The sequence below is a fragment of the Hibiscus syriacus genome, unplaced genomic scaffold (assembly GCF_006381635.1).
Source record: "Hibiscus syriacus cultivar Baekdansim isolate YM2019G1 unplaced genomic scaffold, ASM638163v2 tig00110280_pilon, whole genome shotgun sequence".
Lineage (NCBI taxonomy): Eukaryota > Viridiplantae > Streptophyta > Magnoliopsida > Malvales > Malvaceae > Hibiscus > Hibiscus syriacus.
Window position 1 is genome coordinate 157622 of NW_024062660.1, and position 23775 is coordinate 181396.

General features: G+C 34.5%; 2 protein-coding genes and 2 pseudogenes across 3 annotated transcripts; 1 reads left to right on the top strand and 3 right to left on the bottom strand.

The window, feature by feature from the left end:
* Positions 1-4540: 4540 nt before the first annotated feature.
* Positions 4541-5307, bottom strand: LOC120116038 (annotated as a pseudogene).
* Positions 5308-8924: 3617 nt separating this feature from the next.
* On the bottom strand, positions 8925-9658 carry LOC120116007 (UPF0098 protein CPn_0877/CP_0992/CPj0877/CpB0906-like). Its single transcript, XM_039136587.1, has 2 exons — positions 9189-9658; positions 8925-9098 (listed from the first exon to the last, which is right to left on the bottom strand). The coding sequence occupies exons 1-2, from the start codon at positions 9618-9620 to the stop codon at positions 9024-9026; spliced, it is 507 nt and encodes a 168-aa protein (XP_038992518.1). The 5' UTR covers positions 9621-9658; the 3' UTR covers positions 8925-9023.
* A 4052-nt stretch (positions 9659-13710) lies between these two features.
* LOC120116040 lies at positions 13711-16317 on the top strand (annotated as a pseudogene).
* Positions 16318-18088: 1771 nt separating this feature from the next.
* Positions 18089-22857, bottom strand: LOC120116022 (ERBB-3 BINDING PROTEIN 1-like). Of its 2 annotated transcripts, XM_039136599.1 has the most exons (10): positions 22766-22857; positions 22543-22672; positions 21118-21202; positions 20873-21022; positions 20624-20777; positions 19073-19288; positions 18849-18985; positions 18673-18764; positions 18354-18533; positions 18089-18250 (listed from the first exon to the last, which is right to left on the bottom strand). In XM_039136599.1, exons 2-10 carry the CDS (start codon positions 22637-22639, stop codon positions 18168-18170), a joined length of 1194 nt encoding a protein of 397 aa, XP_038992530.1. In that variant the 5' UTR covers positions 22640-22672; positions 22766-22857; the 3' UTR covers positions 18089-18167. The 2 variants fall into 2 exon arrangements, with proteins under 2 accessions (XP_038992530.1, XP_038992532.1); XM_039136601.1 differs by having other exon boundaries at positions 22543-22770.
* Positions 22858-23775: the final 918 nt, after the last annotated feature.

Genomic DNA, 23775 nt, shown 5'->3' on the forward strand with positions numbered 1-23775 from the left:
GGAAGCTATTGCTACATGGGAAATTAGCAAGATATTGAGAATATCTTTCAAGGAAGGGAAGGAAGCTTTTCTACAAAAAAATTATGGACTTGGAGAAAGGATTGAGTGGGGCTAATTGAGCTCGTTTGTTTTTTCCTTGGATTGTTTTGGGTACTTCCAAACAAGAGTATCATGCCAAAGCTAATTATTTTGTCTTGGAACGTTAAGGGGTTGGGTAAAAAGGAGAAGCATAGAGCTGTGCAAAAACTAGTTTATGAGAAAAAACACCGTTTCTTTTTCTACAAGAAACAAAACTTAAGAATTTACCTAGATCTTTTTAAGGAGAAGTGGTTTGAATAAGTTGCAGGGGTTTGTTGAGTCACCAACAGTAGGTTCTTCAGGAGGTATTTTAAGTTGTTGGGATGATAATATTTTTGAGGTAGAAGATTAGCATATTCACAGGAGGTTTATTGTTGTTTTCGGGAATTTCAAGTCCAACCATTTTAGGTGTGGCTTCATAAACGTTTATGGTCCATCTTTGGAGGAAAAGAATGCTGGTTTTTTTTGAAGAACTTGGACTGTTTTTAAATGGGTACAATGTCCCTTTTGTGTGGGAGGGGATTTCAATGCCTATTTAACAGAAGATAAGAAGGAAGGTAGATCTCACAACAGAAATTCTATGGAAATTTTTAGTCTCTTTATTCAGCAAACGAGGCTTATTGATTTGCCTCTAATTGGGGGGAACTTTACCTGGAGCAGCAATCAGGATTTGCCTACTGTTGTGAAACTCGACAGGTTTCTGGTGAATGTTAGTTTCTTAGCAGAAATTTCTGGTATTAACCAGCTTTTACTGCCTAAATCTGTCTCTGATCATAATGCAATTGTTCTTGAGAGTGGGGAAGATAATTGGGGTAAGAGACCTTTTAGGTTGTTTAGCTATTTATTGACTGAGAATGGTTTTGGGGAGAAGGTTGTTGAGTCTATTAAGGAGTTCAAAAAAGATAAGACACGAGCTGGTATTTTGAGTGTACTTAGGAATACGAAGACTGCCATTAAGAGTTGGTATGGGGATAGAAAACAGTTTCCTTGTGTGGATATTTATGTTCTTGAAGACAAAATTCACCAGCTAGAAAAGAGGATGCAGCAAAATCAGTTTTCCAATGCTGTTGACAATGTGTCATAATTGAGGCTATTGAGAAATGAACTTTGGAGACTATACAGAATCGAGGAGCAAATTTGGTTTCAAAATTCAAGAGAGAAGTGGGTTAAAGATGGAGACTGAAATTCTAAATTTTTTCACACTTGCGCTTCCATTAGGAGGAGGTTGAATTCTCTGAATGCTATTAATGTTGATGGTGTAATTATAAAAAATCCTGTTATTATCAAGTCTAGTGTCAGAGAGCATTTTTTTAAAGCTTTTAATTGTTGTTCAACTTTGGAAGTAGAGGATATTAAGTTGAACTTTTCAAGAATTTCTTTGGAGCATAATTTTATGTTAGAAAATGAGTTTACGAAAGATGAGATTTGGGAAACCATTAATTCATGTGATAGTAATAAAGCTCCTGGGTCCTATGGGTTGAATATGAGATTTTTAAAAAAAATTTGGTTTATCTTGAAAGGTGATATACTTAAGTTTTTTCATAATTTCTTTTTGGGAAAGGATTGGGAGCATGGCATAAATCATTCTTTCATAACTTTCATCCCGAATGGTTCTAATATTGGGGGTTTAGATGATTTCAGACCTATTTCCCTAGTAGGAGGGATGTACAAGATTCTTTCCAAGTGTCTTTCGAGAAGGTTGAGATGTTGCATCAATGATATTATCAGTGAGTCACAATTTGCTTTTATTCTAGGGAGACAAATTTTGGACTGTTCTTTTATTGCTAATGAAGGAATTGATTTGTGGAGGAAGAAAGGTTTGAAGGGTTATGTATTTAAGGTGGACTTCAAGAAGGCTTATGATACGGTAGATTGAGACATTCTCTTTAAAGTTATGGCTAAAATGGGGTTTGGTTCAAAATGGTGTAGTTGGATTCGGATGTGTGTTATAACAGCTTCGGTGTCAGTGTTAGTTAACGATGTTCCTACTATTGAATTTCCTATGGCTAGAGGTCTTAGACAGGGTTGTTCTCTTTCCCCTTTTATGTTTAATCTCGTTGGAGAACTGCTTAATCTGTTGCTTCTTAAAGCAGTATCTTCGGGTCTTTTTTGTGGTCTGGTTGTTGGTAAAGATGAGGCTTCAGTTAACTTGTCTCATCTGCAATTCGCAGATGATCTCATCATTTTCTACAATGCTTCGAAGACACAGATTATTAATGTTAAGAGGATTCTACGTGTTTTCGAAGTTATGTCAGGACTGAAATTGAATCTTTCTAAGAGCAAATTATTTGGTATTAATATTATTGAGGAAGATGTTATTCAGTGGGCTAATGATATTGGTTGTTCAATAGGACATTTCCCTACGGAATATTTGGGCTTGCCTCTTGGTGCTAAAAGAAATTCTCTATTGTTGTGGGATCCGGTAGTTTTATAAGAAGTTAGCCGGATGGAAGGCTAAGACTCTGTCAATGGCAGGGAGGCTGGTTTTATTGAAGGCATATTTGTGTTCCTTACTTACCTATTTCATGTCCCTGTTTAAGATTCCTTCTTCGGTGCTTGTTAAACTCAATTCCATCATGGCCAGATTTTTATGGGGGGAGGGGTAGAGGCCAAAATAATTCACTGGGTTAATTGATCGACAGTGTACTCTGAAAAAAGTGCTGGTGGTCTTGGTGCTTTGGATATTAGTTATATGAATAGAGCTCTCCTAGGGAAATGAACTTGGAGGTTTGCTAACGATAGGGAGACGTGTGGAAGAAGGTTATCTGTTGTAAATATAATCTGGATCCTAGATTACTGATGTTTAACAATAAACTTCCTGCACATGCTTCTTGGATTTGGAAATTAGTGGTCCGTAATCATTTCAAACAGGATCAGTTTGGTACTAAGTTTTGGAGTATGTTTAAAGTATGAGTGGGGCATGGAGGGAGCACCGGATTTTGGTTTGATAGTTGGGCGCATGATTCCCCTGTAAAAGTGGTTTTCCCGAGATTGTTTGTTCTTTCTTCAAACAAGAATGAGAAGCTAAATGAGTTTGGGGAGTTTTGGTCATCAGTTTGGTCTTGGCATGTTCAAATGATAAGGAATTTGAGTGACTGTGAACTGGATCAGTTTTCTGATTTAATGGCAATAATTCACAATATCACTCTTTCACATGAGTTATCAAATGGGTTAGACTGGAGAGGGAATGAGGAAGGAGTGTATACTGTCAATTCGAGTGTGAAGTCATGTTGTCCTGTTAGTACAACAAACTCATTTTGGATGAAATACGTTTGGAGGGATTGATGCCTCCTAGAGTGGAGGTCTTTATGTGGCAGATGGTGCATCAGAGATTGCCAGTAAAACAAGAGTTACAAAGGAGAGGTGTTTCAGCTATTGTAGAAGTTGCATGCCCTTTATGTAAAAAGGAAGATGAATCATCAACATACTTATTCTTTACTTGTTTTGTGGCGTGGTCCCTATGGAATAAATTCTTGAGATTTTGGGGAGTTTGTTCAGTTTTTCAAGCCAATGCTCAAAGTTTTATGTTTTCTTGAGAAGACTTGATACCTAATTCTAAAATTTAGTCATTCATTCCGGGAGTGGTTTTATGAACAATTTGGAAATATAGGAATGACATTATGTTCGATGGGGGGAGATTAGATTAGATTGATCTATTTTTATGGCAAGATGTAGGTTGACTGCTTGGTTCTTAGCTAAATATAAAGATGTGTCTATTCTAAAAAACTCTCTCATTAGTGATCCATCTCTTGGGGATTGCTGCTCTTATTCAAGCTCTCATATCATCAAAATTATGTCTTGGTCTCATCCTCCAAAGGGCCTTATAAAGCTGAATGTGGATGCGGCTGTGACTACAGATTGGAGGAAAAGTGGTGTTGGGGGCATTCTAAGAGTTGATGATGGCTCGGTGGTGGGTTCTTTCCAAGAGGTTGTTGGTCCAGGTCCTCCTATTTTGATAGAGCTTATGACAATTAAGAAAGGCTTAACTTTCTTTGCTTCGATTCAGCAGCGTTTTAAGGAACGTTTAATCGTTGAGACTGACAGTAAATTAGCAGTGGATTGGGTCAAGAACAACGATCGTTGTCCCTATGTCTACATAGACTTAGTGACAGACATTGTTACTAAGTTCAGAGGTTTAAATGGTATTATTAGATGCGTTGCTAGGTCAACCAATGTTGAGGCTGATAGTCTAGCTAAGGCTGGTATTAGCTAGATATACAGTTTTGTTTTGGTTAGGTTATAATTTAGGCTTTGGGTTGGTTATTGTAAAGGGAGACTGTATGGTAGTTTTAAAGTTTTATGTAACTTTTGGTTATCAATGAATTTTTAGGCACTCTTTTCGTCCTTCCGCTGATTAAAGAGCACCTTGTGATCCTTTAATCATGAAGGGGGTTTTTAACGAGGCCTACCATTCCTATCAAAAAAAAATATTACCATGTGAAAAATGTCAGTCATATCAATGTCAAGCTATCGCTTCATTAGCTCCTTCCAGCCCTTCCTCAATCTTTTTCTTATTCTTCTCAATGGAAGCTGCAACCTCTTGAGGCATATACTTCTCGTCGTGCTTAGCAAGAACCTCGGTGATCGAAAAGTAACAGTCGTCGCTCCTTACTTTCGTAGATACACTCCTCGACGAAACGTCCTTTTTAATTTCTTCCATAAAAGGCTTAATAAATCCTTCAACAATAATGGAATGTCCTTCTCTAAATAAATCCGATAGCGAACCTTCGTATCAAACCAAAATATTGGTTATCAAATCGGTAATGACGAACTCCATTTCTTTACAAGAACCCGGCTGAACCACACTTCCTTCTAGAACCAGACCGCCGAGTCTGAACTTCGTTTTCGAAGGATTTTTCGTGTATTTTTCGATGGTGTCGGTTGGGGTGACGTAGAAAACTAATTGATCTTGAAAATTGTTGAGAACTAAAACTACGAATCCCGCTACGCAACCGAATGTTAAGGCATAGGTCAGAGGCGACGAGTCTGGAGCTGGCGTGCTCGGGCCCCGATATCAACCTTTCTGGATCGGGTGGGGACTCGATGCGTGGACGTGGAGAGGAAGCGGAATGTGCGGGATGTGAAGAATTGACTGTTGGCGGCGATTGGAGGTGGCACGAGATGAGAGATCGACGGCGGAGATATAAAGGTGGGTGGAGATGGCGGATTTTGAAGTTGGAGATTGTAGAGGAGATGGGATTTGAGACGGAGGGCGAATATGGTTTCCATTTGATTGACTTTCCCTCTTAAATTTTCTCGGGAAAGAGAAGGAAAATTCTAGCGTGTTAATTTGAGGTAGGGTGACAACCGGATAGGAGAAAAATTGAAAATCGTGGAGATTAAAACCCACAGGATGAGAAATAACCAAAATTTTCACATGGGAATGAGGACAGTAGAAGTTTTATTCCTAAGCTCAAATAGGGATTAGGACGGTGATTGTTATATTCGAGTTGTAGATATTTTCGAAAAATATTTGAATTGTATCTGTATAAATAATTGTTGAGATTCTTAAAAAATATCCATAGGAATCTTGATATTTTATAAAATTTTAAAAATATATTTATAATCATTTAACTATATACTCTTAATATATATTTTAATAAAAAATTATATATGATAAGATTATTAGATTACATATTGCCACTATTACATATTAAATGAATTAAAATTGAAGTTTATATTTTTTTTCTCATTTTATATACATTGATTTGTTGAGATTGAAAATGATTAAGATTGTATATATATATATTAGTTATTAGACAAATATTGATGTTTGAAACATTCACATTATAGATAGAGATCAATTTAAGACAATTTGATATATCTTATAAATTTTAGGAGTTGTATCGATTTTAAAAATGTTTGTTAATTTTTTTGGGGTGAGAATTAATCGAAATCAGCAGAGATCTATAAAGGATAAGTATAAGGATAAAAAAAATCCCCGAAACATATAATACATATTTTCTAAAACCGTACCTATAAATATTGGGGACAAATTAGGTAATGCAAAAGCAACCTCACCCTATCTCGTTGCTAGGGGTATTAATTCGGTTAATTCGGTGGCCGAACCGACCGAACTATCATTTTCGAATTAACCGAACTTTTTTTTTTCTTTAACCGTTAACCGAACCGAACTTTTTTTCGAAAATATTAACCGAACCGAATAAATTTCGGTTAATTCGGTTAATTTTCGAATTAACTGAATTTTTTTAGAATTTTAGAATTTAATATTTTTTTAATTAAAAATAATAATTTATAATTAATTTAAATAATATCTAATTAATTTGATTCAAACATTTTGCATTTAGTTTTGATATTATTTTAATTAATTAATATTGATTTGGGTTTTAAATGGATTTAAAATAGATTGGGCCTCTTAATATAATTATATTTAAAGGTTAATTCGGTTAATTCGGTTAATTAACTGATTTCGAACCGAATTAACCGTTAACCGAATTCCAAAAAAAATCTTTAATCGTTTCTCGACCGAATTAACCGAACTAATTCGATTCGGTCGGTTAATTCGATTAAAACCGAATTTCGAACACTCCTACCCGTTGCGATCCCTAATTTGAGGGTTTAGAGATTCCAGATCCGAAAGAGGAAGAAAGGCGGTACAGCAGTTTAGTTTTCTAGCTTTAATTGCGTGGCAAGCACGGGAGACTATTTCCCTCTATTTAAATGTTGATAAACTACACCATTGATCATTTAAATTTAATCACATTTCTATTTTAATCACTAAATTATAAAATGTTATAATTATAATATTAAATTTCATAGGTACTTATTGAGCGAGTCGATCACGAGTTGGACAGTGTTCGATTTATATTCGTTAAAAATTTTATTATTGAATTCAACTCGTTACTCATTAAGCTCGTTAAAATTTTACTTGACTCGTGCTCTTTAAAAATTTATTACTTAACTCGTTGCTCGTTAAGTTCGTTTCTCATTAAGTTCATTTCTCATTAAGCTCGTTACATGCTTCATTGCTCGTTAAACTCATCAAAAAAAATTTATCCTATTTTCTAAACTTAAATAAAATCTATAAATACTATATAGAGCTTAATATAAAGATAAATTAATAAATTTAACCAAAAGAATATTAAAAGAATGTATAAAGCAATTTCAAAGTTTAAACTCCAAAGTAGAGCTGGCAAATGGGTCATTTGGATCAGGTTTGGGTATAGTCATTTTGGGTCAAATCATTTTCGAGTCTAGATTATCTTTGGTTTGATTTTATTCGGGTTGAATTTGGTCTCATTCGAATTTAGTTTGGGTGTATGGGAAATCAGGTAGCGAGTCGGGTCAATTTTCGAGTTGATCAATTTTTAGGTCGGGTGACTATCAAATCGTTTGATTTTTGGGTTGAGTTAATATCAGATCGGTTAGATTTTAGGTCGGTCAATATCGAATCGATTGATTTTTGAATTGGGTTAATATTTGTTCAGTTGATTTTCGATTTGGGTCAACTTTTGAATCAAGTTAATTCGGATTGAATTGGTTATGAGTCTAATCAAGTATATATATAGAATTATTGATATATTCGTATAAAAATATATGTTCTTGTATGTTAATCTTATCATTTAGGCTTAATTCGGCTATAATTCTAACCAAGTATATATAAATTTACAGTTCGAATTACTTTTGGTTCAGATCAAATTCAATTCAGGTTGTTTTCAGTTTGGGTTGTTTTCGATAGGGGTCAAATTGAATATAGATCCATATTGGATCAACTAAACTTTAGATCGAGTATAGTTCGAGTTTTGGATCATATTTGATCATCATGTGCGGGTTAATATTAGGTATTAAATTGAATAAATCAGTTTAAATAATCAGGTTAGTCAAGTTTATTAGGTTTACTCCAAAATAACAATCTACAAATACATTTCAATAATTCTATTTTTTATATATAACATTAAGTTTATTAGGTTTAAATAATTCATTAATGTATTAATAATATTTTGAATGAAATAGTTTTTTAATATAACTATTAAAATGTTATATATATAAAAAAATTAACAAACTACTCACTAACTTATTGAATCGAATCAAATTTTAATTGACTCAACTCGTTAAAATTTCAAATCAAACTTTTATCTAATTTTAATTAAATCTAATTAAATCAAGTTCAAACTACTCACAAATTGTTCAACTCAAGATCTCAAATCGAATCAACTCGGGTCAACTTTTTACCTACTTTTAATAAAACAAGTTCTAACCTTGAGGTCGGGATCGAGTCCCACGAATGGTATTTCATAATTTGGAGGTCTCCCACAGAAGCTGCTCTCAACCTGGTGTTGGGGGTAGCCTACTATCATACCTCCCCTTATCCCATTACATATGGGACCCTTATTCTAGCCTTGAGGTCGTGGGATCGAGTCCCACGGAGGATATTTCATAATTCGGAGGTCTCGCTCTCAACCTGGTGTTGGGAGTAGCCTACTATCCTACCTCCCCTTACCCCATTACATATACCCATTACATATTACATATGGGAATAAGGGTCCGCTATTTTTAAGTTCTAAACACCCTACGAAACTCTTCATGTAGTATTTTTTTTAATTATATGTAGTCCTAAAATATTAGGAATATACTTTTTTTTTGAACTCAAAAGTAAACTTTAATTATTAATTTCGTGTCAAACTTAAATAAAAAAGTTCGTGAAGTTTCACTTTCTATTTCAATTTTTTATTTTGATTTTGAATCTAACTTAATAATTTTAAGTTGGTAAATGTTTTAATCTGGTACACTTTATGAGTAGAGTTTAATTTTATTAGAACTCGATAATAATAGAACTTGGGTTAGCTCGTTTACAGATTATATATATACACATATAAAAGCAAAAATGAAAAGCCAAAGTTCATAAACTGTCGATTAATTGATGTTCAGACGTCTTTCAAAGAAGCACACAAAGCACTAAAAATACAAACGCAAACAGCCTTCACTTAAAACTTGGTCATCAATTCAGCTTCCGCCACCACTTGTCCTTCGACAGCTTCAAGCACCTTCTCCTTGGTCACCTGCACAAAAATCAACAACCAAATTCATCAAATCATTCAAATTTCAAAAAAAAAAAAACTCCATTTGATCTCGATTAACCCTACACATACTTTGTTGCCCACATTCAATTCGTCATCCAAAGCAAACAGCCTGAAGAGGAACCGGTGGCCGTGAGACGGCAACTTAGGTCCTCGCCACCCCGGAACCTTATAATCATTGTTGCCTTCTTTGATGTTAGCATAATCACCACCCACCTCCTCTTCCTTCCCCGAGAATCCCTCCGGTAGACCCTTCAACGTCGGCGGAATGTTAATCACTACCCAACAGGTCCACGGCACGATGGGGCCGCTGGGGTCGGGCGCATCTTTGTCCTCCACCACCAGGGCGAGCGTCCGAGTACCTTCGGGCACATTGTACCATTCCAGCGGCGGAGAAAGGTTGCGCTTTGCGCCTTGACCTTCGTCTGTGTATTTTCTCGGCAACCTGCCTTCCTGGTTTATGGCTGGGGATACTAGCCTGAACTGATCCTGGTCGCTAGCCATTCGTCTTCCACAAAAAAGTTCACACAAGAAGATTTTGATGTTAGATTCTTCGCTTGTAGTTTTGCTGCCTGGATTGGGTTTGTCCATCGGGGTTTGTTTATTTATATATATGGAGGTGAAGATGGCAAGGAACTGACAGGTGGTGCCTGGAGAAGATGATGTAAACACTTAGAAATACACGTGGAGAATTGGGTTGGGGATCCTGGATTGTGCTAGCGAGAGCCGAAACATTATTTTCTTTTTCATTAACGGCTGATTCATGTTTATCTAAATTTATTTTAATTAATTAAAATTTATAATATATTATTTTTATGGGTTAAAATTTATTTATATAATGTAATTCTTTTAGTTTTATATTAATTTATGACAATTAAATAAATAAAAATTTATAATTCAATTAATTTATTAATTTTCGGTGAATGTCTTTTAATTTTAATTTTAATTTTAATTTTAATGGACTATTTTCATTCATCTAATAATTTTAAATTTTATAAAATAAAAATTTTATGAGTAAAGTACACAAATGGTCGTCTAAATATAGATTATTATTTTATTAAACTTTTTAACTATTAAAAGTTATAAAATAGTTATCTGGCGATAGAAAATTGTTTTGTTAAGTCGCTTGACTATTAAAAGTTACAAAATGGTCACCGAGCATTCATTATGTTTCAAACTCATCATTTTTCATTAATAAATTTGAGATTATTTAAGTTGGACATCAACACGATGATTGTGATATGATAGTCATTTGAGATTCTAGGATCATGTTTTATCATATCATAGTCAACAAGTTGACGTTCAACTAAAAATATTGTCTATTTTTTAACGGAAAATGACGAGTTTAGAACATAATGAATAGTCAGATGACCATTTTATAACTTCTAATAGTAGATTGACTCAACAAAGTAGCATTCTATAGTCGAAGGATCATTCATTTTATAATTTTTAATAATCGAATGACTTAATAAAATAATATCCTATAATTGGAGGACTATTTGTAATTATATACTCCATAATTACCGCGTAATGTTTACTCATGTATTGGACTAAATTGGATCCAATACTACTCATGAGTAATGACAACCTCTAATCTGTAGTTAATTGGAATGGTTAAATTGTTGATTTAAATCTTAAATTTTGACGATTTATATTAAATAAATTAAATTAAAAGTATGATCTTATAATGATGATTAATGGTAACCAACAGTGGTGAATTTAGAAAAAAAATTTGAGGGTGAACACACATATATTAATAATATAAAATTTTTGGTAACCAACAAATAATGAGTCTAGTGACATGAGATAATAGATCACTTGCGTAAGGTCCATAGTTTAAATCTGACGTTTGTTAATCGAGTAATTCAATTAAGATGAATCATCATCTCCTCTGCAATGCTCAATTCGGATTAATCGATCAATAGATCCGATACGGATTATTATACCAAAAAATGAACATCAATTCAAATTAATAGATCAATAAATTAAATGCTAATGATTATATAAAAAACTTGATATTTAAAAATTAAATTTTTTCTATTTACAACATTAAAATTTGGCACACCCCAATTTTTTTAAGTTGTCTTTAATTTAAACTTATTTAATGAAATTAGGGAGCAAATTGTAAGTTTTTGAAACTTTGAGGTTGTTTTAAAAAGTTGTAGGAAGTTCAAGGACTTAACCTTGGATTTCTCCATTTTATGTCGACAGAAAAAAAAAAGAAACGAAGTGGTTGTAGCGGGGTTCGAACCCCTGTCCCCGAGAGATAAGGATACCTATATTGTTGATAATATTTTTATTAAATATATAATATATTGGTTTAAACCCGAGTTATATTACCTAGTTCCCAATTTCCCCAAATCCCTAACTTCCCCTAAACTGAATCCACGTCGACCTCCATAAATCGTCATCGTTCGACCGTCGTTCGATACGTCATCGACTCATTTCAACTCGTCGTCGATTGACGACTAAAAGTGTCACCGATCATCGTGAATTAAGTCGAAAAGGTACGTCGAAAACCCTTCTCCCGCCACTCGATTCTGATCGATCAATGCGTCGGCTCGCCTCACCGTCGTTGGCATTCGAATCCTCATGGTATTCCGACCAAACCACGACAAGATTTATCGCCCCACTGTCTCTCGTTCGCAATCCGTCGTGGTAAGTGATCTAACCATTTTCTTCCGCACGATTCACTAAGTTTTAATTGGATTTTTTTATATGTTTTTTGGGTGATTTTGGTGAGTACTTGAACATGAAGTAATCAACCATCCTCAACTACCCCCGTCGTCGCCAAGAGCCTTCTAATACGATCCAGGTAGATCGAACCGACCCAACCCAGTATGAACCGGGTATGTTTAGTCCGACTGAGTCAACCCAAACCGGTCAAGGTAAGTCAACTATCTGAGTCAACCTGATCAAGTCAACTCAAACAGAGTCAACTCATTGACTTTAACTTTGACCATCGTTGATTTTGACTTTAACCAAAAAAAGTCAATTTTTATGAAAAAAGTCATATTTTATGTTTATCGACGTCCTGAGCCTGAATCTGAAGTCTGTTTTGCCAAATTCAAACTCGGTAAGGTATTTTTTCGACATTTTATCTCCCGTTTCAATACGAATTTTCACGTTTAAGTTTCATTTCTAATGTAATTGATTTTGCCATGTATCTGAGATAGTATGTTAAGGTATTCATCAGTATTAGACACGTCCAATGACAAGTGTAGAATGTATTCTATCACAGGGCCCCAAAATTTAGGGATCTCACACATAAATGTCATTTAGGCTTGTCCATGTATAATATTTGTGCCCTAACAATATTTACGTTCGAAGAGAAAATAAATTTTCCGTTTGATTCTAGAGAAAATGACAAAGAAAGTTATAAACAAAGATTTTGACAATATCTTTAATTGTTTTTCATGATAAATTTTGGTAAAAGAAACCTCGTAGATCCCTCATAATTTCAAATTTAACAAATTAATCTTTATTATAAAATATTTTAAGGGTCTCATTTTTAAAAGTTGTACAGGGCCTCCACATCATTTGGGACAGGTCTTATCAATATAGCTTAATGATGACCACCAATTTTTAGTTCAGAAGCTTGTACATCTATATTTAGCTCCCAGAATATGATGGTTGCTAAACCTTTTCCTATCTGGTGTAGTAGATTTCTAATTGAGCCTTGAAATTTGTTTCCCTCCGATAAGAAACTAGTGATTTTTGACAAGCCGTAACTCTAAAATCTTTTGGCACTTGATCCTGTTCCATTTGCTGGAACACTAGAATATAGAGTACATAAATCAATGGAAGAGTTTGTATAAGTGCCACTAGGAATATGCTCTGATCCGGTGCATTGGATGATTGATTTTTACATGAATTTATATCAAGAAATGAGGAACCTGTTTCATGTTTTCATAGAAAAGAATGATGCAGTTTAAGTCTAGAATTTGTAATGTCGATATAATACTGTGTATGCATTTGTCATTCCTCTTCAATTTCTACTTTGGTTGCAGCAGGAAATTAATCATAATGATTCTTTACTGATGTTTGCATCCCTGCAGATTAAGGACGATACAAAAAGACCTGTATACTGTGCCTTGATACAGTTGTTACGGGCCAAAGACCTATCTGTGAGGGTATGTTCTATCACTTCGCTTTTCCTTTTTCATCATGTCTCTCTGCTTTCTCTACCCCTTCATAATAATCTATTTATGAAGATTATGTACTTCGCTCACTATGTTGTGTTTTGTTGGTTTAGCTAGCTGCCATCAGATCATTGTGTTTTCATATTGAAGATGCAAACTTTTCAGAGAAGGATTTTTCTGATCTACTTCCTGTTTGTCAAAGAAGTTCAAGATTCGAAGGTAATTCTGTTGTTGATGTTCACTACCTGCTTGGACATTCTTTTTCCTTTCATTCTTATGGAAAAAGGAAATTTATATATCTAGCTGGATTGTGGAAAATTTCTGGAATCTATACTCGGAGCTTTAATATTTCTTTCATGCATGTTTGGCATCTGATGATAATGTTGAATAGGTGTGGATAACCTCTTTGTACTGATTTGCTTTGCCTGTTCCTACTTTAGATCATATTTGTGATGATTTGTTTAGGAAATATAGGTTCTCAGATAGGAGATGCAAATTCTGGCATTGGGAGTCCTAAATTTAATTCAAAGTCTTTGTTTGTGTTTCCAAGCGTGCATGCGCTTGTATATGCAACTGTGTATCCTGACATTTAATTCACATTTTGCTGCTTTTCACATAAATTTCAGGTCCAGGTTTTAAATTTGATTTCTGTTCTTCTGGGCCATGTCAGTGAAGTAATCCCATATGCTAACAACTTGATGCAGTTTTTCCAGAGGGTATTGTTGCCACTGCTTTACTTCCTTCTCTTTCATATGCTCAGTTGTTGACAATATAAGTACTTATCACTTATCAGGTTCTCTTTTAAAATATATTTTCTTTTAATTTGCTTTAGCCTTTCAATATTAAAAGGTTTGGGAGGAATCTTCTGGTGAAAGCCTTCTACAGATACAGCTTCTTACTGCTTTGCGGAACTTTGTTGTTGCACTTGGATGTCAATCACCTAGTTGCTATGCAATGCTCCTGCCCATTCTTCGAAAGGGGTTGATATAAATGGCCCAGATGAACTCAATCTTCTGGAGGGTAGCATGCTGGTTAGACTTCTGCCCCAAACATTGATTATATATCTGGCTGCATTTACCATAAACTTATGTTTCATGTTCTCATCTCTGTAGTTGTGGGAGGCTACACTTTCTCATGCACCTGCAATGGTGCCTCAACTCTTAGCATATTTTCCATGTCTCGTGGAAGTATTGGAAAGAAATTTCGACCAGTTACAGGTTAGACTTCTTAAATCATTTGTCCTTGTTAGGTAAGAGCTTTCATTCACCTTCTTAAATCAATATAAGAAATTCTCTCTCGATCTCATATTGATCTGAAAATGCTATTAGGTTGCTGTTGACATTACTGAAGGTTATATCATTTTGGGTGGAAGAGAATTTCTTAGCATGCATGCTTCCAGCGTGGTTAAACTTCTAGATCTCATTGTTGGAAATGTCAATGATAGAGGGCTGCTTTCGACTCTTCCTGTCATTGACATTCTGATACGGATACCATATTGTAAATTTTTGAGGCACTAGCATCACGTAACATATGCTGAATTTTGAAGAAGCCAGTAGCAGTTTGTGTATGTAATATTGACCCCCACCCCCACATGATATCCGTGGAAAAAGTTATAATAATGAATACAAACATGACCACAAGCTCACCTTTGTGTATTTATGCTTGCAGCCTTTGTTACCTTGTACAAGGTTGTCTTGTATAATATCTTGGGAATATCATGTTTCGACTGTCCTACTTCCTGTCATGGCTGCAAGCTATTACATCCCGTAATGCGAAACCTTTGATGTTAAACACCTACTTCCATCTCGACTCTATTGTTACAGACAATGGACATTTTACCAGCAGATGCATGCTCATATGTTCATCTTTTAAAAAGAACCCCACTTGTTTCTTTATCAGTTTTGCTTTAAGAGAACATTTTTCGACATATATGATGTAATTATAGTGGAGGATTCTGGTAAAAAGGAGTCTTACTCAAGTATACTCGTAACATCTGTAGTCAAGAACATATTCGGTTGAATAATAACATGGGAAGTTACATTTCAAAAAAAAAAATAACAGAGAAGTTGGGGCGGTTCAGTTTGTGTCTATGAAATGAGTATTTACTACTGGACTTTGCATCTTTGTATTGCTAAAAGTTCATGAATAGAATTACTTCCTTGAATTGCTAAAAATAGCAAATGAATTCTTTGATCGGATGATAGAATTGTTCACTGATGAGCATGGAGGTTTGAAATCATTAAAACTGAATTCGACCCGAGAAACTCAATCAGTTGTAACTGTTCATCTTTTTCTATTCTGTAGTGCTACCCCATGGAAGTGCCACCATTAATCACCAGTACTTTACAAGTAAGCATGGTTCTTTACCCCTCGCTTTCTTTATCGTTCATGTTCACAGTTATATTTTCTGTGCTATATGCATTTTCATGACATCTAATTCTTGCTCTGCCTTGTTAAACATTGGCAGAAATTAGTTGTTATTTGCTTGAGTGGAGGAGACGATGGCAATCCTTCAAAGACAGCTGTTAAGGCATCCGCAGCTACCATCCTAGCAAGGATTTTGGTGATGAATACCAGCTATCTTGCACAACTAACATCAGAACCTTCTCTTTCTTCACTACTGCAGCAGACTGGTGTAGCTATTGACAGTAATATTCTTCTTTGTCTGGTTGACATATGGCTTGACAGGGTTAGTAGAAAATGCATCCCTACAAAGTAGACAATCATGGTTAGTTGGTTAGTGTTCTTAGCAGTTCGCATCAATGTCTCATCCCTGGAAGAATCAAAGAAAAAAAAAAGCAATTTGCTATTATTAGGATTCTGAATTTGGTAACTTGAGTTGGTCTGGGAGGCTTCTTCAAGTTAATTTATTTTTCCTTTATCTTTGCGTGTTTATACAGGTAGACAATGTATCTTCACCCCAGAAGAAAATATTTGGCCTAGCACTTTCCATAGCTTTGACATTAAGGCTGCCACAAATTCTGGACAAACTTGATCAGATGTTAAGGTACAAGATCAATCTTGATTTTGTTGTACATCTGCAACTGAGCATTGGATAACATTTTTATTCATTTCTGCGATGATGAACTTTATGCAGTGTCTGCACCAGTGTAATTTTGGGAGGGACTGATGACTTAACTGAAGAAGTGTCAAGGTTATACACTAAATGCCATTGTATTGTAAACTCTTTTTGGTGGAGATTTACATCGGAGATTCATAACCATTTTCATTCTTAATTTTTGCTAATAAATTGCAGTGGCGATACTGTGAGCTCCAGCAGGATGCACGGTGAAGGTTCACTTCCCAGTAAGGAGTTAAGGAGAAGACAGATTAACATTCTTTAGTTAAATCATTCGCTCGCAATGTTGTACATCTTTTTAGTTAATTGTTTACGATGGATTGGTTTTGCCATCATTCAGATCAAGCTCTCAGATCCTATCAACCAATTGTCATTGGAAAACTCGGTGCGAGAAAATCTTCAAACATGTGCTTCCGTTCATGGGGAGTCATTTAATTCAGCCATGGGTAGTATGCATCCTGCAGCTTTTGCACAACTGAAGCAGGTACTGAAGATGCCATAGGCCTACCCTGAAATACATTCTTTTTATCAACTGAGGTTCCAGTTTTCTGGGCTGTTATATTTTACCAAAGACTCAGAAAACTATTTTGGGTAAGATAATCTAATCTTCTTAAGTAGCCATGATCTTGAATACCCAAATTTGCGTTGAATTCTTTGACTTATTGTACAAATTGTGACACCTGAAGTTGACAACTTTTCTCCAATCAGGTTGATGACATGGTCAAAATGCAGGTGTCAGTAAGTGCCCTGTGTCACAAATTGATTGGCTATTGAAGTGCCACATCAGGACCATGTACCAATTTGAGGGAAAAATTACCAATTTCAAGTATCAACTTATATATAAGCCGAAATCTTTGAAGTATCAACTTAGTAGATTGGTATGGGAAAGGCGGGGCGTACCATTTAGGGATGACAAGCGGATATAATTTCGTAGATTCCGCATTATACCCGCTCTAATTAGGGCGGGAATGAGTATAACTTTAGTGGGTAGTGGGCGAGTGTGGATTTAGAAAGTGATACATGTCGCGGATAGTGGGCAGGTGATGGGTTTGAGACCTTACGTGTCCTACATCCGCTCACCCACTAAATACCTATTAAATTTTTTACCATTATAAATTTAGGTATAATTTTAGGATTTGTCATTTATATGTGTCAAAAAACAAAAATATTATGTGTTTGTCATTTATGTTTCTAGGCTTTAATTATGTCTTTTATTATGGTGTTTTATGTACTTTAAGATTTATGTTAATACTTAACTAAGATAATCTTTGGTTTATTTTATTATATTTCTTAATGGACGTGTTTGTTTTATATTTATTACTTATGTATAACTTAAGGTTGCTGTAAGGCGGGTCTAACCGGATACGTCTCCAGTTGGGTAATGGGTGTGGGGATAGATTTGAGAATATACCCGCGTGGACGGATGTGAATTTAAAAATTTTTAACTTGGGTGGTGGATTTGAAAATATTAAGTGAGTATGGAGATGAGCGAGTGGATATCCGCACCCGAACCGACCATTTAACATTCCTAGGACCATTCATTAAGGTCCATTCATTAAGGTGAACTTACACTTTATTTTCAAGGAGAGAGAGAGAGAGTTGTCAGGATTTGAACATGTATCGATATCAATAAGAACTTAAACAGCTTGCGTTAATCATTACATAAATAGCTAACTTGGCTCAAATCAGTTGGGATAAGACGCAAGACTGTGCCATAATTATATTATGTAAATTTTAACTCAATAATCAACCACATCATCATACAAGTTAACATCGTACCAAAATTGAAAACGGAGTAAGAGAATAGAACATTACTACATTTTCTTAAGATCATGATCCTCCATTTGTTGCATCCATAGGCTCAGCTTCGGCTTCTGCCTCAGTCGATTCATCGGCTTTATCACCCTTCTTACCTGTAGTAACACATATATGAACCTTAGTAAATATTTGATTCCAACACATCAAAAGTATTGGACATGGCAAATCATTCATAAACCATGCTATTATTCATTGTACCTTTCTTTTTCTTCCCGCCACCTTTTTTCTTCGTCTTTGTACCCAAAGCTAACCATGCCTTGATTTCAGGATCATCTATCGTCTTGGTTGGGTGCAGTTCCTGCAGAGGATGGGATGTTATCCGATCTGATCCGTTAGGCATTAGTAACACGGTGAACTTGATATGAGCAACGTCATCGCCTGCACAATTAAACATGGCGACAGTATTAAGCTCATTGCGACTGACTTATGGTGGCATTAAAATCCTCCAATTATTAAACAAGATATTCGTTACAAAATCATTCAATTATCAAACAAGATATTTGTTACAAAATCATACCAGGCTTCTCGTGAAGAACAGGATATGGCTGCAAGAGATCATGATTCACACATTCGACTAAACCTAGTCGAGCTCTTTTCTCTTCCAAGGCACTGTTTCAAGAAAATCCACAAATTGGTTAAATATCAGAAATAATGCCGATGCACATTCATAACAAAAGTAAAACAATCACAGACCGAGCAGTGAATGGCAGGATGGGAAATTTCTGATTTATCTCACTGAAAATAAATCTAGAGGTCTTCATCTTTAAATGATAATTCTTGTCAACAGCTCTCTTATAAATAGTTGTCTGTTTCTCATCTAACACCTTCGGCTGCCATTTAAACACATTGAAATCTCAAGGATAAGTAACATCACTCAAGAATGGAAAAGCTAAAAGACAAAAAAGAACAATAAATACCTTGCCTTCACCGGTGCTTGCAACTATATCAATGGCATAAACTTCATTTTCCTCAAATTCTGCATCATCAACTCTTGTATCTGGACTGGAGACACTTAATACGACTTTGTTTCCATCTATCACAAACTGCTTCAATTGATGACTAAGAACACCTTCAACAATTTTGCAGTCATAAGCTGCAGCTACCTTCTGAGTTGCATCTGTTACATCTTTATTCTGCCATAAAAACCATAATTAAAAGAAATTGAGTACAATGAAGAATATAAATTATACAAGTGATAATGCAGATTTTAAAGATTTTAAAAAAATTCATTACAAAGGAAAGTAGTACTGAATTCATCAGGAAAAAAGTCGATAAAAAGAAGAAACATAAGAAATATTTTCCCTTGCATCAGTAAACATCACAAATGCCCACTTGGAATTTTGTCCATTGCTTTTAAAAGTGTATATATATATATATATATTTGAAAGGTACAAAAAAGAAAAAGATTTAACTTGTATGAGTTGACCTTCAATTGCAGCAGGCAGTTTGGGTGGTTGACTTGGATTGTATAGAGTGTGGCACAAAGCATAAATGATACACTATCAGTGTACTATGACAAAAACAAGCAACATTGGAATTAAATCCATAGCTGATGATTATCATCATCATGTAGAAATCATGTGAAACTTTGAACGACACCTCCCCAATCACCATAGTCGGGGAAAAGGCGAAAGTTTACATCAGCAAGCTGCTGCGACAGTAATTAAAACCAATTTGTGTTTAAAAACAAGAGCCTTGCAATAGTGATAAAACAATCTTGAACATAACACCCATTTGTGGTAGCTTTAAAGAACATGTTAGTCCACCTGAGCAATTGGTACGATCCAAAAAAAGATGTATCGCACTAACACAGCCTAGCATGACCAAATAAAATATTGGCAACAGGGAAAAGAGGAGATCGCAAGACATTGGCCACTCCAACAAATGACTATTATGCATCTTACACTAGGGTAACACCAACTTTAAGGTAGTTTGATAAAAACCAATCATGAAGGTGACACCCACTTATGGTAGTTTTTAGAGAAAATGTTGGTCCGCTCAGGCAATCGGTAATATGGCATCACCAGCCCTAAGGCCACCTAGCTCAACCAAACATGATATTGGCAACAGGGAAAAGAGGAGATCGACAAGAAATTGATCACCTCGGCAAAGTTGCCTAGCTGTCATATTTTATTCTACGTCATACAATCACTTCAAAACAAACAAAGACATACAGTAACCACAAGAAAAGTTGTTGCAAAAACAGAGTTGAGATATCAATTCCCCTATCGGAGTAACTATGACAAAAAGCTTCATTTGGATGTAGATCCATAGCTAATAAAAATAAGTTCATCATTTAGGGGTCAAGTGAGTCAAAAGTGAAACCAAAGTCATTACACTTCCAAAAAGCTACCACAAATTCCACTTGAAAATCAAAAGCTTGGCGCAAAACAGCAGAAGAAACATTCAAAGAACATAAAGGATAACATTGTCTATGAACATCATAGCATTGATATACGAAAAGCTACCTTCTTTCCTGGCCTGACCAGTCTCAAGGCAACTTCAGCAGCAGTATTTGCAGCAGCAATAACATCGGCATGTCTGCCAGTGACTGGCCCATCCTTAACAACATGAGTGTGTGCAACTACAGCAATAAACCCATCAATGTGGCAACCCATATCACTACATCCAGGAAAAAGAACATTTTACTTGCCATTCAAAGTATGAAATCCCAGCCAAAACATTAAAAAAAAGGAAACGGTATATATGAAGCTTACATCTTCACCATGTCTCCTTCTTCCAACTCCGAGATGTCACTAGCAAGTGGAGAGAAATGACAGACAGTGTTGTTCACTGATAGGCAAGTAGGGAAAGCAACACCCCTCTCAATCTTCTTCTTAGCATTCTTGTACATGTTTCCTGTTTGTCTTTACATTACATAAACAATATATTACTAATTTCATTATGGATACTCAAATCTATAAAACACACACACGCAACCAGTATAAACTAAAGCGCTTACTCTCTGATAAATGCATCACCCTTTTCACAAATATCAACAATCTTAGCTTTCGGCTTGCATTCTTTTACAACTAATTGCAACGTCTCTGCAAATTTTCAAACATAGCGCCAAAAAACAGAAAACAAATAAATAGATAATAAACTCAGGTGGCATTTGGTTAACTGGAATGTTTATGAGGGAATTGGAATCTGTAAAGGAATTAGAATATGTCAGGAATTGGAATCTAATTACATATTCTGTTTGGTTGGCAGGAATTGAATTGGAATCCAATTTTATATTCTGTTTGGTTCGCATACATGTCAGATGAATTTGATTTTAGTAATGTAAAATGACAAGATTGCCCTTCTTATTTTTTTTGTTTAATTTTAGTTTGTTTTATAAATTACATGTAACAATATATTATAAAAATTTAAAAAAAAAATAATTTTATTTATTGATTATTCATTTCAATAAATTATAAAAATCATGCTAATAAACATCATAAGTTAAAATCATCCCAATTAGGGATGGCCATGGGTTGGGTTTTTGGTCTACCCGACCCGATCAAAATAAAGTTTCACCCGACCCGACCTGAATATATGAATTAGAAACCCGACCCGAAATAATAAAAAATTTATTTTTATTCAATGAAAACAGTGACTTAATTGAATATATATATATAGGGGTATTATTGTAATTATTCCTAAATATATAAGATAAAACTATATATTTTTTTGGGTCGGATCGAGCATTTTTTACCCTAAATCCGAACCCGACCCGAATATCACACTTTAAAAAAACTGACTCGACCCGATTAAAATAAAATTTCACCCGACCCGAATATATGAATTAGAAATCCGACCCAACCCGAAATAATAAAAAAATTATTTTTATTCAATAAAAACAGTGACTTAATTGAAAAAAATTATATATAGAAGGTATTATTGTAATTATTTCTAAATATATAATATAAAATTATATATATTTTCGGGTCGAGTATTTTTCACCCTAAATCCGAATTCAACCTGACTCGAATATCACATTTGAAAAAAATAACCCGATCCGACCAAAATAAAATTTCACCCTACCCAACTCAAATATATGAATTAGAAACTCGATCCAAACCGAAATAATAAAAAAATATTTTTATTTAATATATGAATGAATTAACAAAAGATTGATAGGGGTAGTATGATCAAATTTCAATTCCCTCCGACAAAAGAATTGAATTCTATCGTAGAATAGATATAATTCACTTTACTCCATTTAATGAAAAGTTGAAGACATAAAATATTTCAATTCACTTAAAAAATTTGAATCAAACATAAAAAAATGGTGAAATTAAATTTCAATTCTCCTATAATTAATGCGAACCAAACTTCACCTCAATGACAAATTCCAATAAGCTCAAAAATGAATAAATAAGGAGAAGGAGAAGAGATTAACTGTTAACGATTTCAGCAGCGCTCTTGTATTTGGTAACAACCTCAGATGAGGAAAGATCCAGCTCCTTCTCCTCCTCCTCCCTCTCATCGTCCGACATGGTTTTCGCAGCTTATCAAAAACCTATTCGATTCTTTAAAGAATGAAATAAAAAAACGATATCAGAGGAGAGACAGAGAAGATAGTGAGAAAAGGATAACAGTAACTGAAAGAGAAAGGAGCTCACTGGTTGAAATTGGCGGCGAACAATGAAGGGAGCTAGGGTTTTGGTGAGGTGATACACTGATGAGAAATTAAAATATATAAATAAATAAGAGAGGATCGAACTACGGTTTTCGGTGCTTATAACGGCAGCGTTTACTGATATGAAAAAGATTTTTGCTTTAAGAATCAAACATTAGGAGTTTCCAACTCTGTGGCTGTTGCAGTAAAAATAGGGTCCCTTTAATTTGTGTTTTTTACACATTTTGTAGTAATTTATTTATTGGATGTATAACTAATTACTTTTCTACAATTTTATAAAATTTTAATTATTTTTAAGAGTAAATAGAAATAATTAGTTTAAAAAATTAAAATTTAAAATTTTTAAAAAATTCAAAGTTTTATTAAAGAATAGAATATTTTCATTGCACGAACTAACTTATCTAGTGGTTAAAGGAATCGTTGTTGTTATCATAGATTCAAACAATAGATATTACTTTTAATCACCTTAACTTTAATAAAAATAATATTTTCGCTTTTTAATTATTTTGATATGTAGTAACATTTTATTAGATTTCATAATGCTTAAATTGTTAACAACAAAAATTACAAAATGATAGATGTAACAAAAATATGAGGGACTAAATTCATAATATATATATATATATCAATGTATGAATTTCATTATTATGTCCGTTAGTGATTGGGTTTTGGAGAATGGATCATGTCACATTCAGAATAAGTCATTGATCCTTATGAAATGGGAACCACGTTCGAGAAAATTGGATTTTGATCTTTTGAAAATGCATGTTTGATTGCATTTGTATAATGTTTGTTTGGAGCTTTATCCGAGAACTAGATTGAGTTACATTGCTAGTGCTATAAGTGATCCCCTATATATGGACTCTGTCATTGCATCTAAGAAAACACTCGAGTATGCCAAGATCTATATAGAGATAAGAGTGAGGGATAAAATATCGAAATATGTAGATGTTATGCTGGGAAAAGGGACAGTTGTTTTCATAACTGTTGTTG

Bases quoted from the DNA above. Each gene is read 5' to 3' on its own strand.
- LOC120116007 (XM_039136587.1), bottom strand. From the start codon at position 9,620: ATGGCTAGCGACCAGGATCAGTTCAGGCTAGTATCCCCAGCCATAAAC. The intron at 9,099-9,188 runs GTATGTGTAGGG...ATTTTTGTGCAG, and splicing joins AATTGAATGTGGGCAACAAA to GTGACCAAGGAGAAGGTGCT.
- LOC120116022 (XM_039136599.1), bottom strand. From the start codon at position 22,639: ATGTCGGACGATGAGAGGGAGGAGGAGGAGAAGGAGCTGGATCTTTCC. The intron at 18,765-18,848 runs GTCTGTGATTGT...TTCTTGAAACAG, and splicing joins ATCCTGCCATTCACTGCTCG to TGCCTTGGAAGAGAAAAGAG. The intron at 18,251-18,353 runs GTACAATGAATA...GTGTTACTACAG, and splicing joins TGGCGGGAAGAAAAAGAAAG to GTAAGAAGGGTGATAAAGCC.